This window comes from Mustela nigripes, chromosome 16 (assembly GCF_022355385.1).
Source record: "Mustela nigripes isolate SB6536 chromosome 16, MUSNIG.SB6536, whole genome shotgun sequence".
Taxonomy (NCBI): domain Eukaryota; kingdom Metazoa; phylum Chordata; class Mammalia; order Carnivora; family Mustelidae; genus Mustela; species Mustela nigripes.
In genome coordinates, this window is record NC_081572.1 from 42,629,452 (window position 1) to 42,640,721 (window position 11,270).

General features: G+C 37.8%; 1 protein-coding gene across 2 annotated transcripts in view; it reads left to right on the top strand.

The window, feature by feature from the left end:
• Nucleotides 1-11,019, top strand: part of TAOK1 (TAO kinase 1) — a 167,472-nt gene extending 156,453 nt beyond the window's left edge. For both annotated transcript variants that reach the window (XM_059380827.1, XM_059380826.1), the window contains one exon: nucleotides 1,750-11,019. In XM_059380827.1, the coding sequence (XP_059236810.1) occupies nucleotides 1,750-2,211 (462 nt within the window). In that variant the 3' untranslated portion in view covers nucleotides 2,212-11,019. The remainder of the gene's footprint in view (nucleotides 1-1,749) is intronic.
• The last annotated feature ends 251 nt before the right edge of the window (nucleotides 11,020-11,270 follow it).

An 11,270-nucleotide genomic window follows, 5' to 3' on the forward strand; every position in this document is an offset into this window, starting at 1 on the left:
GATGGCTGTCCAGCTATGAATTTTTAGCTACACAGAATCTCCTAACTTTTCGATGAAAACTTTTTAGTTTTTTGTTTGTTTTCAGGTTTTGGTCTATCTGGAATGTGGTGTAAGATAGGGTTCCCATTCTCATTTTCTTCTAGGTGTTGGCCAAATGTGCTTGCGCTGTTTGTTTCTCTCCTTAAATTAATTACTGCTTTTGTCTTGCACTGAAAGCCTCCAAACTGAGGTGCCTGGGTAACTCAGTCAGTTGATCGTCTGCCTTCAGCTCAGGTCATCAACTCAGGGTCCTGGGATAGATAGAGCCCTGTTTTGGGCTCCCTGCTCACCAGGGAGTCTCTTTCTCCCTCTCCCTCTGCCCCTCCCCCACTCGTGCTCTCTCTAATAAATTAATAAATGCCTACAAACTGAGGTCTTCCTTCTCTTTCTCTTTTACTAATTGCCTATTTCACACTAGTACCATAGTTACTTTAAGATTTATTTTTTTATTTTTTAGAGAGATAGAGCATGACTGGGAGGGAAAGAGGGAGAGAGAATCCCAAGGAGACTTCATATTGAGCGCAGAGCCCACTACAGGGCTGGATCTCATAACCTTGAGACCACGGCCTAAGCCAAAACCCAGGAATCAAATGCTCAACCGACTGTGCCACCAGGTGCCCCTCATATTTATTAGAGTGATATTATGGGATGTCTGATAAGGCTAGTTCCCCATTTTCCTTTTCATTCAACTTTTTACCTAATAGATTTAGTCGCCATTGATCATAATAGCCTTGATTTATTATTTCAGCAGAGGTTATTACCGCTGCCTTTTTTTCTTTTTTTTTTTTTTAAAGTAGGCTTTATACCCAGTATGAGGCTTGAACTCATGATCCTGGAATCAAGAGTCACATGTTGTACCAGTCAGCCAGACACTCCTGCCTTTGCAGTCGGTACAGCACATGACCTTAATTCACGGTCGTGAATTCGAACCCCGTGTTGTGTTTGGAGCCTACTTTTAAAAAAGAGCTTAATTTTACCTGAAACTAATGTAACAACCAACTGCAGTCAAATGAAAAATAAAGTCGTCTGATTTAATTTTTAAAAAGAACGTGATCTGATCCTTTTTTTTTTTTTTTTTTTTTTTTTTTTTAAGATTTTATTTCTTTTGAGAGAGAGAGAGCTTGAGCAAAGGGGAAGGGCAGAGGGATTGGTAGATGCCCTGCTGAGCCAGGAGCCTGTTGGGGGCTTCTTCCAAGGATCCCGACCTGAGCCAAAGGTAGACATTTAGCCAAGTGAGCCACCCAGGCGCCCCGGATTGTGCACATTTAAAAAATATAAATAAATCATGTCCTGTTCCTACAGAACATTTAAGTTTTCTAATAGAATTTTTAGAAAGTTTTTATTTATTTTTACGTAATCTCTGTACCCGATATGGGGCTGGAACTCTTGATTTCAGCTCAGGTCATGACCTCAGGGTTGTGAGATTGAACCATGTGCTAGGTGTAGACTACTAAAGATTCTCTCTCTGCCCCTCTCTTTATCTCTCTGTCTCTCTTAAAAAAAAAAAAAAAAAAAAGTTGCATGCTTTTCAGACTGAGCCATCCAGGTGCGTATCCTACCCACTTCAGTTTTTAAATGTACATCCATAAAGTAGCAAAGTGAACCTTTTTTTGATTCACTTCAAAGCTGAGTTATTATTGCTTCCTTAGTTTATAGATCTTTAAAAATATATCCGCTTTCTTTTTGCTTCTTTCCCTCAACCCCAAACAGATTGAAGAAGAGATGTTGGCTTTGCAGAATGAACGCACAGAACGAATACGAAGTCTGCTGGAGCGTCAAGCCAGAGAAATTGAGGCTTTTGACTCTGAAAGCATGAGACTAGGTTTTAGTAACATGGTCCTTTCCAATCTCTCCCCTGAGGCATTTAGCCACAGCTACCCGGGAGCTTCTGGTTGGTCTCACAATCCTACTGGAGGTCCAGGACCTCACTGGGGTCATCCCATGGGTGGCCCACAACAAGCTTGGGGCCATCCAATGCAAGGTGGACCCCAGCCATGGGGTCACCCTTCAGGGCCAATGCAAGGGGTACCCCGAGGTAGCAGTATGGGAGTCCGCAATAGCCCTCAGGCTCTGAGGCGGACAGCTTCTGGGGGACGGACAGAGCAGGGCATGAGCAGAAGCACGAGTGTCACTTCACAAATATCCAATGGGTCACACATGTCTTATACATAACTTAATAATTGAGAGTGGCAATTCCGCTGGAGCTGTCTGCCAAAAGAAACTGCCTACAGACATCATCACAGCAGCCTCCTCACTTGGGTACTACAGTGTGGGAGCTGAGTGCATATGGTATATTCATTTTGTAAAGCATTCTGGTTTGTGTTTACTAATTGGGATGTCATAGTATTTGGCTGCCGGGTTTTGTTTTGTTTTTTAACTTTTGGAAAAAATTTGAAAAGGGGAATTGATGTGTGTATGTAAAAAGATTGGCTAGATTGGGGGTATTTACTGAACATGGAAAAAATAGAATGCAGCATAGTGGCTTGAGTCATCACTTTGGGGCAACTATAGCCTAAGAAATTTGGGATAAGATGGAAAGCCTGTCTGCATACCCCAGATTCTCATGAGCCACTCACAGCAGGCAGCATATGCTGAAACAAGTGATTATGGAAACACACCTGTATCCCCCTCATCAGTGTATTTTCTTTATTAAATTGGTCTGACTTCTCAGCCTCATTTGGAGTAAAAAAAAGTGGAAATCCATGAACACTAAAGGGTTGCATTGACTTTTTCAGAGTAGAAAACAACTTTTTCTTTTTCTGAGTGGTGCATAGGTTTGTCAGTTTTTGTTTATCGTTTTGTCCGTTCAGTTGTGCCTTCTTTGTGGCATGGTGAGATGGAGGTGTTCAAGAGATCACTGAGTTATGTGGGAATTGTATCAACAAACCTGTGAGCCTTCAAAGGGGAGACCAGAGAGTGAGAGAGGCCCTTGAAAGTTCATGTGGTGGGTATGTTCAGCAGCAGAGTGAGGAGATGAAGCCTATATATTCTAATGTTTTGTTGCTTATACTGTGATATCTCATCTTAGCTAAGCTCTGTAACTCCCAAGACCCCAGACAGTACTTTTACTTTGTATGGAAACAAAGACATGTAGCCAATACAAGTCAAATGCCAGAGGCATTTGAATGATGCCATATTTGCAAACTGCCATCCATTGGAGTTCTCATCACACTACAAAGACATAATTTGATTACCCCCCCTTTGGCTTATGGGATTTCCTGTTTACAAGTAGAATAGCCCATTATTTAAATTTGCAGTTGCCATAGTGAACCAGGAGTCACTGAGCCAATGACTTTACCAGCTGCTGACTAATCCTCATCACCACTGTAGATTTTGCTGCATGTGCAGGTCCTTTTTTTTTTTTTTTTTTCTGGCTGTTTTTGTTGCTGCAATACTTTACAAACTTCTAGTTCCTTGAGACTTAGTGACCATGTGGCATCATGTTAACATCACACAATAGGAAACACCACTTCCAGAAGTCTCTAGCCTCAGTGCTAAAGTACTACTGAAAAGGAACTAGCAAGTTTGGCAAATTAAAAAAGAAAAAAAAGAAAAAATAAAAAAAAGGTTAAGTTATAGTGGTCAGGGAAACTCTTAACAAAAGCTAACTTTTTTTGCCAGAGAGGGGCATATTTTGTTTTGTTTTGTGTTTTGCAATGAAGGATCAGCCCAGTGCTAAAAGTCAGATGTTACTTGGTATTCCACAGCCAGTGTGGAAATTGAGTTGAAGGTGGGTAAGGAGCTATGAGTATGACTTGAAGGAAAAAAATGTCCTTTCCAGTGAGATCAGCGTTTCTTACGAGTTATTGTCCTGCTCCCTCCCCAATTGTCTTGAAGAACCCTTGCTGCTAACTCTGGGTCCTACTTTTCATGTGGTCAGAGGGCTCCAAGTTAGAATTCTGTAAGTCCCTCTCAATGGTACTCTTCACCTAGACCTGACTAATGACCAAACAGTAATCTATCACTGTTGAAATCTTGGTTTTGTCAGCCAAATTTAAGTCTTCCCCACGTATGTCAGCGTCAGCTTAATCTCCATGAATTCCCTCTAGGTGTTTCTGGCATTTCATTTAAAGGTAACTGGAAGAAAAATTTAAAATTTTAATGTAAATCTTTTTAAAAACAAGATAACAGTAGAATTCACAATCAGTTGTAGGCAGTGTTTCGGGTAGTACTTGGATACATTGCCCTTTTGGCCATGTTCAAGATTACCAGTTTTTAAGTGAACATAACATGCACCTGTCCTATCTAATGAAAGGGGCTTTTAATTTTCTCAATATCTTTTTTTGCATTAAAATATACAGTATTTCTAACAAATTGAGAAATGTACCTGTTTGGAGGAAAATGATAGGAGAGGTTTTTAAAATTAATTAAATGTCCAAAAATGTGATGAAATTTGATACCTTTTAAAAAAAACTATTCAGGCTGGCCCATCTGTACTACTGGAGGGGTGCATTAGGGGAGCAAATCAATTTTGTATACATAACTCTCTAAAATCACTACCAGTGATACATGTTAAAGTCTACTTGCAGACTTGAGTTATTCAAATTGAGTTACTGAGTTCATATATACTTGTAAAATTGTAATTGAATACTGACTCCAAATGTCTATCCAGTAGGGCTTTGTATCTTGATTTGTGTGGCAACCAGTTTTACATGTAGGTCATGACTATACAGGATTATTCCATTAAGTTAATTTTAATTAAAATATTTATAGTTTGCAAAAATAATTCCAATTAATTGGTTTGTGTGTGTTTGTAAGATCTAACTTGTGAGGAATCTCATATATGGTAGGAATCATCAAAGAGTAAAGCTTGTAGCAGAAAAATTGGAAAGGTTTTGAGAGATCCTAGAGAAAGAAGCAGGCACTTTCTGAATCGGTGTACAAATGTCAACATTTGATCAAATTAATACTACCTCCTCCCCAGTGTTGGTGTTCACTTGATATATATGTATTTAAGAAAATAAAAAGTATGGGAAATTTGTCCAGCATATCAGAAAGTTGCAATGCTATATCTGGTATCCAGAACTTGGCAGTAAAATGTTTCTGTGTTCACTGTCTCTCCTTTTTTTAAAGTTAGCATTTTAAAAATGCAAAACCTCATACTTTGAAATATATTATTGCTAATTGGGTTCCCTTCCTTTTGCACATACTTTCTCTGTTCTTATTAAACTTTGCTCTAACCCCAAATTTTAGTATTTGAAAGTATTTTCATTGATAAAGATAATGTTAGCTGGAAAATGTGTTAATATAACTTTTATTTAGAGCTGCCATTCTTTTTAGTCATTTCTGTGCCTAGAGATGAATAGTACTGCGTTTGAACCACCCCCACAGGTATAATATGCTTGGTATCCAATGCCAAGGATTTTTTGGTGAATCGAACTTTATAGCATAGTCATGATTTTCAGCTGCCTAGACTTAAGTCAAGACCATTGAGTACACTAAAACTGTCCTGGACACTTCCTCCTATTTTTCCTCACCCTCTATCCAAAAATTGAAAACTCTATGAGTATCTTTTTCAGACCATAAGGCAGACTTTAGTAACTTTCTACTACTTTAAGTACTAAATGTCTGGCATTTTAAACTTTTATAGAATACATTGTGTTGGACACTGGAATAATACTGTTTATTTTCACCTGTGAAAAATATTGTACTTGAAACACCTCCTTTGCATTTCTCCATGTGTGCCATTCACTAGTGAAAATAAATTGTATTATACCATGATCTACTGGCTTTTTAAAACTGTGTTAAATATGCACATTTTGGTATAGCTATTATCATTTGTATGTATATATTGTATATACATATGAGTGTCTGTATGTGTGTGTAGATAGGTGGATGTAACTCATACTGTACATTTCCATCAGGGCACTTAAGGTTTTGTTATTTTGTTTGTTACTTCAGTCCTCAGTTAAGGCAAGAATGCATGTGTTTCTTAAGAATGAGTATGCTGGGTTGATATTTATGAGAAGGTGATCATTAGATGCAATCTTTTCTTTTTTACTCCCTTCTTAGCACTTGTGTGGGTGGTAAGAAAGTTAAGTAAATGTGGAACCATAAGTTACAATCCAGTAAAATATTGCTGGGGAAGGAGCCAGTCAGTGTTTCTGTGAGTTTGTGTTGTGACGCAATAAAAGATAAGTGATGCAGAGAGAAATGAACCGTGGAAGTTCAAAACACTGGTGGTGATTCCTCTGCAAAGATGATGAAAAGAACCAGGAAGTCACAGTCTCCACGTGCGCAATCTAAACGTGATTTTTAGGAGCGATGCCATTGATCCTCTTACCCTTTTTACTCCGCTGATACTAATACTTACAAATTTTGCTAAGGACTGAAACAGCCAAGAAAGGAATTACTGCTAAAGCATCTTAAGGTTCTCCTAAACTGTGAGATCAACAGGAAATGGCCACTGGGAGAGAAGGATATGGTATTGGTGTGGGGCTTTCTCCCTTGATCTGCCTCCTCTTGCTTGCTAATAGTAAGTTCTTCGTGCACCTTCCAGCCCTTCTGAGCCACTGCTATTAAGCACAGATTTGGCCCAACACAGCAAGCCTTTCCTGGGAGGTTTATATGGTCCTGCATTCTGTCCCATGCTCACAATGTGAAGTGTTTAGTGTGTATTTGAGTCAGAAAGTAATATATTTAAGGCGTATAAGTGTGAATCTGTTAACAATGGAAGAAGAGGTTCTTGTTTCTTAGAGAACTACCTTCTCTAAGGAGCAAAGCCAAAACTCGGGCTGTCATTTTTGAGCTGCTTGCCAAAATACAGATCATTATTAAAGAGAAATGAATTCTCTCTGTTTTGTTTTTCCCTTATCTAACGTGATAGTGCCCCCAACCAGGTTGTAGCATTGCCTTTGAGAAGGCACTCACTCACTCCTAGTTAAGAACTGGAAATTTCCCATCCTCATGAAGACTGTGCTGTACACTTAGCAGACTTGCCTCTTGTATGCAAGGACTACTGATTGAAGTCTATTTTGCTGTGTGTGTGGTTATGTTGTCTGCACTTTTATGAAATCACCACAATAGGTCTACATTGGAAATGACTATTAATTTGTAAGGAAGTAAGTTTTATTTAAACACTGTCTAGAGCAAGAAAGTGAAGCTGAGAACTCTTCCATTAATGTACATTTATATTTTCTACTGAATTCTGGTAGTCTCCTTAAAGTCATGTTGACTAATTTTTCCCTCGTTTATATTCAGATTTCCAAAATTTGACTCACACAAGGGAAGAAAACCCATTTGGCTTAATGATAGCTTTTAGATTGTAAGAAAATATAAATTAGTATGCACCTTATCTGCCTGTTGTGGGTTTCTTAAACTTGCACTTCCCTCCCATCCACCCAAAAATAGATATCCTTTAAAGAAAATAAAGGCAGAGAATTAAAACTGGGGAGCCACTTACTATGTCACCATCACTGTTAACTTGTTTCCCAGCAATCCTTTTTGAAGTTTCAGAGATATTATTTTGTGTGTATGTATGTGTCTTTCTGATTGCTTCGGGTTTATTTTTTGATTTTAAATATACGAGAGATTCTTCTTTAATAGAGAAAAAAGTTAGTCCTCTCTGAAACAGGATGCCCACTGGGTGTACCAACCTGGACATCTGTAGGTAGTTTGTCATGAAAAAGTGGAGAAAAGTTGAGACTTCTGAATGAATGAAAAGGGTGTCTTGATGCCCATGGATTCCCCCCAAAGTACGGGTAATTCAGCCTGCACAGTTTCCTTTTCACTCATAGTTTTTTAGCAATTATGAGTGAAAAATCATGTAATTATCTGTAAATATGTAGCTAACAAATTGACCTAGTTTCTGTACTTTTTTTGTTTTTGTACTAAAGTTTCTAAGTCTGTGCCAGCTAGAGAGGAGTTGATGTCATTGCCAGTTGTGGTCCTAGCATTTAATCCTGAAACCATCCTAGGGGACATTTTTAGAATTAATGCTTAAATGTTGTTAAACAGGGGAAAATGAAGCTTAATCATTGGTCAGGTTTTACATCTTTTGAAGCAAAGTCATTTTATTTAATATAATGATTACATGTTTTCAATCATGAATGAGGTAGGGAGCCTCCCTCCCCCCCCAGTGGCCATGTTTACAAACGTGTGTTTTGTCTATAAAGTGCAAGAGTTTTAATGTTTATGTAAATTATGCAGGTGATAACACTATGGCTTGGAACTGTTTATTGGGCTCTGTAGCTGAATTTTCAAAGGAAATGAACTATGCTAACTGCTGGCACATTGATCCCGTTTCTGAGGCATTTTTCCTATTTCCAGAATTACATATGTTCCTTTGTCATTATCCCCACTAAACCTTTCTCTGAAATGCCTTGTAGCCTAAGGTGTGAAAGGCTGGTAAACACAGACGAGGGAAATGCATTTTTAAAAATCCGTGAGCCCTCTTTTGTGTGCATTCAGTACTCCTGTGTTTCAGTGGCAACCCTGAGGTCGGTGGAGTTTTAGAAATGAGATACCGCTGTTAACAAAAAGTGTGTATTCTTTGCTTTTGCATGGCTTGGCTTAGCTTCAAAGATGTATTAGGGCCACTTGAAAGCAAGAAGACCAGTCGTGTGGGAACAGGTTTCTCTCAGTGGCACATTTTGCTTCTTCTGAGCCCTGAAATACATTGCCTCAGCATGAACATTATTGTTATTATAAATTGCACATGGTCATGGAGTGAATTATGTGATTTAAAGATGTAACTGCTTAATGTTTTCAGATTCTGGCTGGTCCATGTGACTGTTTGGCACATATCAAACAGGGGTTGCGGGTCCTGAAACCCTTCTAACCCCCTTTTTGTCGTAGACAACTGTGTTTAGTTTATTAAGATGTTGGCTGCCCCTGGTGTGTTGCCAGATAGCTCTTTTTTGGTGCCCATTCCAAATGTGCTTCCTTGCGTTTCATAATATCAGAGAAACACCACCCCTTCTCCCCAACATTTTATGTGTTACACCTTTTATTCCACATTAAATGGGAATTGTGCCTACTTAGAGTGCCCCACCAATTAGTTACATATATGTGTTCTAAAATAATCCAAGCCAGAGATACAAGGTGGAAAATTTTGGAAAAAAAAAAAAATCCACTTGAGGCCAGTAATTTATCTGACAAGATATATTTTACCACATTATCTTGACACTTGATATATGAGCCTAATAGGAGTTGCAGGTGGTTTCATAGGGCAAAATCCAAGTGGAGAGGATATGTGGGATTATTAGAAAACAATTTTGTTCTGATTTTACCTTTCCTTTTATGACCTTCTCTGCTAGTTTAGAATAGGTTAATTCTCCAAATTTATTTAGTTTTGTTTTTTATCTTTTAGAGATTTTTACAAAAGCAATGGTCTGATGTAAATAACATTTTAAAGTAATAGTGCACATAACTTTCCCAGACAATTCCAACCAGATAATTTGTAAATGCTTTAGATAGTTTTTTAAATTAACACTTGTGTTGCTAAATCCTATTTATGTAAGTCTGCTAAAATTTTTAACCCATTTAAAACTTAAGACATTTAAATAATGGATGGGTTACTCTGAGCAATCCAGCTTTCAGAACCCCCTTGTTTTAGTATATGAAAAAGATAACCTAATGCGCATTAATGAGGTTGGAGAGACTTTGAGAAATATGTATAGTGTATATTTTAAAACAGCTTTGCTTGTATTGTGAAGATTTAAAAACAAACTTGAGATTTTTAACGTTAACTATTAACACAGTTTTAACATAAGTTATCCCACTGGGTTTAAGAGCATCTTGAATGTATAATCCTTTTTGTAACCCAGGTTGGTTTCTGCTTTCACCAGTCATCCAAACATATTATTTATGTTTTTAGTTTTATATACTCATTTCCCTTTGTTTTCCTCAACCAGCATGATTTTTTTGCACATGTATTGTAGAAATTTTTAAAAAGAAAAGTTAATACATTGTTTTCTTTGAATTTTCTTCACTTCTCTCTTCCTTTCTACTAACCCCTTACCTTAAAGGCCATATCGCTCCATTTGCATTATTTGTGCAAATGCCAGGGTTGGTTTTTATTTTTATTTTTGCTATTTACCTAAAGAAAAAAAATGCTTCAGTCAATTGCTTTTTTTATTTAAAAAAGAAAAAAGAAAAAAAGCTGTAACCTTATCATTTCTGAGTAGACCATTGAGAGATGAATGCACACCTGTACTAGCCCAGGACCAGCTTTGGTGGCTGAAGGGAATATTTTAACTAAGCAAGAAGTTCTTTTCTAAAAGTGGTATGTATTATTCACAATCTCTTTCAGTTATTCCCACAAGTCAGGGGTCCAGATAAAATGAGGGTTATCAGCTAAACTGATACGTTATCATTGAGGTTCATCAATGAATTTGTACATTTCTAGTTCCCTTTGGTGAAGGGAAAAATGACGATTTTGCAAGACCTAGATTTTGGCTTGGTTTCTTGCCTCCTTTTTTGGCAGCCTTCATCTTCTCATCTCCCAAAGCCCTTGAGCCTGTAGGGTTTTTGTGGTACACAAAGGACTTGTGGTCTTTTAAAACTAGGACTGATATTTTGGTGTGAGAGATTATCATGTTGAAAGTGATGTTCTGCCACTTTACCAATGACTAATTTTAAATACACACAGTCCTCTCAATTTTCGGACCAAACAGACGCCCACAGTGGAGGCTTATCAAGGGTTGCAATGGGGAAGAAGCCTCTCCCTCACTGTCAACGCCAGCTGGTAAAGGTGACTGTACAGATGTGCATTTTCCTTTTGGTAGAAATGGTCCGCAGCACTAACTGGTAAGGCTTATTGTACAGTATATTGTCAGTATTCTTCTGGTTCAACATACCTTATAGTTCATATATAACCTGTATTAATTGTATAGATTGTGCATTTAAAGCTGTTACCAAGTTGTCAGAACATAAGAGCGAAAACAAGGTCATATGTAATATTTTGTTTGTAAGTATCCTTTGTATCATAGCAAAGGAAATGTTTAAAAAAATCAACTGTAATAAAGTAATTTTAGTACACAGAGTGTCTGTTCAGCTTTTTTAAGTAATTTTATTTCAGTAATAAAGTATATTTCGATTAAGTGACTGTTGGATAGTCTCAGGCACTATGCTGGATGTTGGCGTTATTACAGAAGTGTGTAAGGTACAGGTAAGAGTAGAGTCCCTGATGTGAACATGAACCCTCTAGCCTAATTGCCTCAAACTCTGCCCAGAAAATGAAGTGGCCTGTTGTGTTGGAGGTGTGAGGTGATTCTACTTTAGGTTCTAGT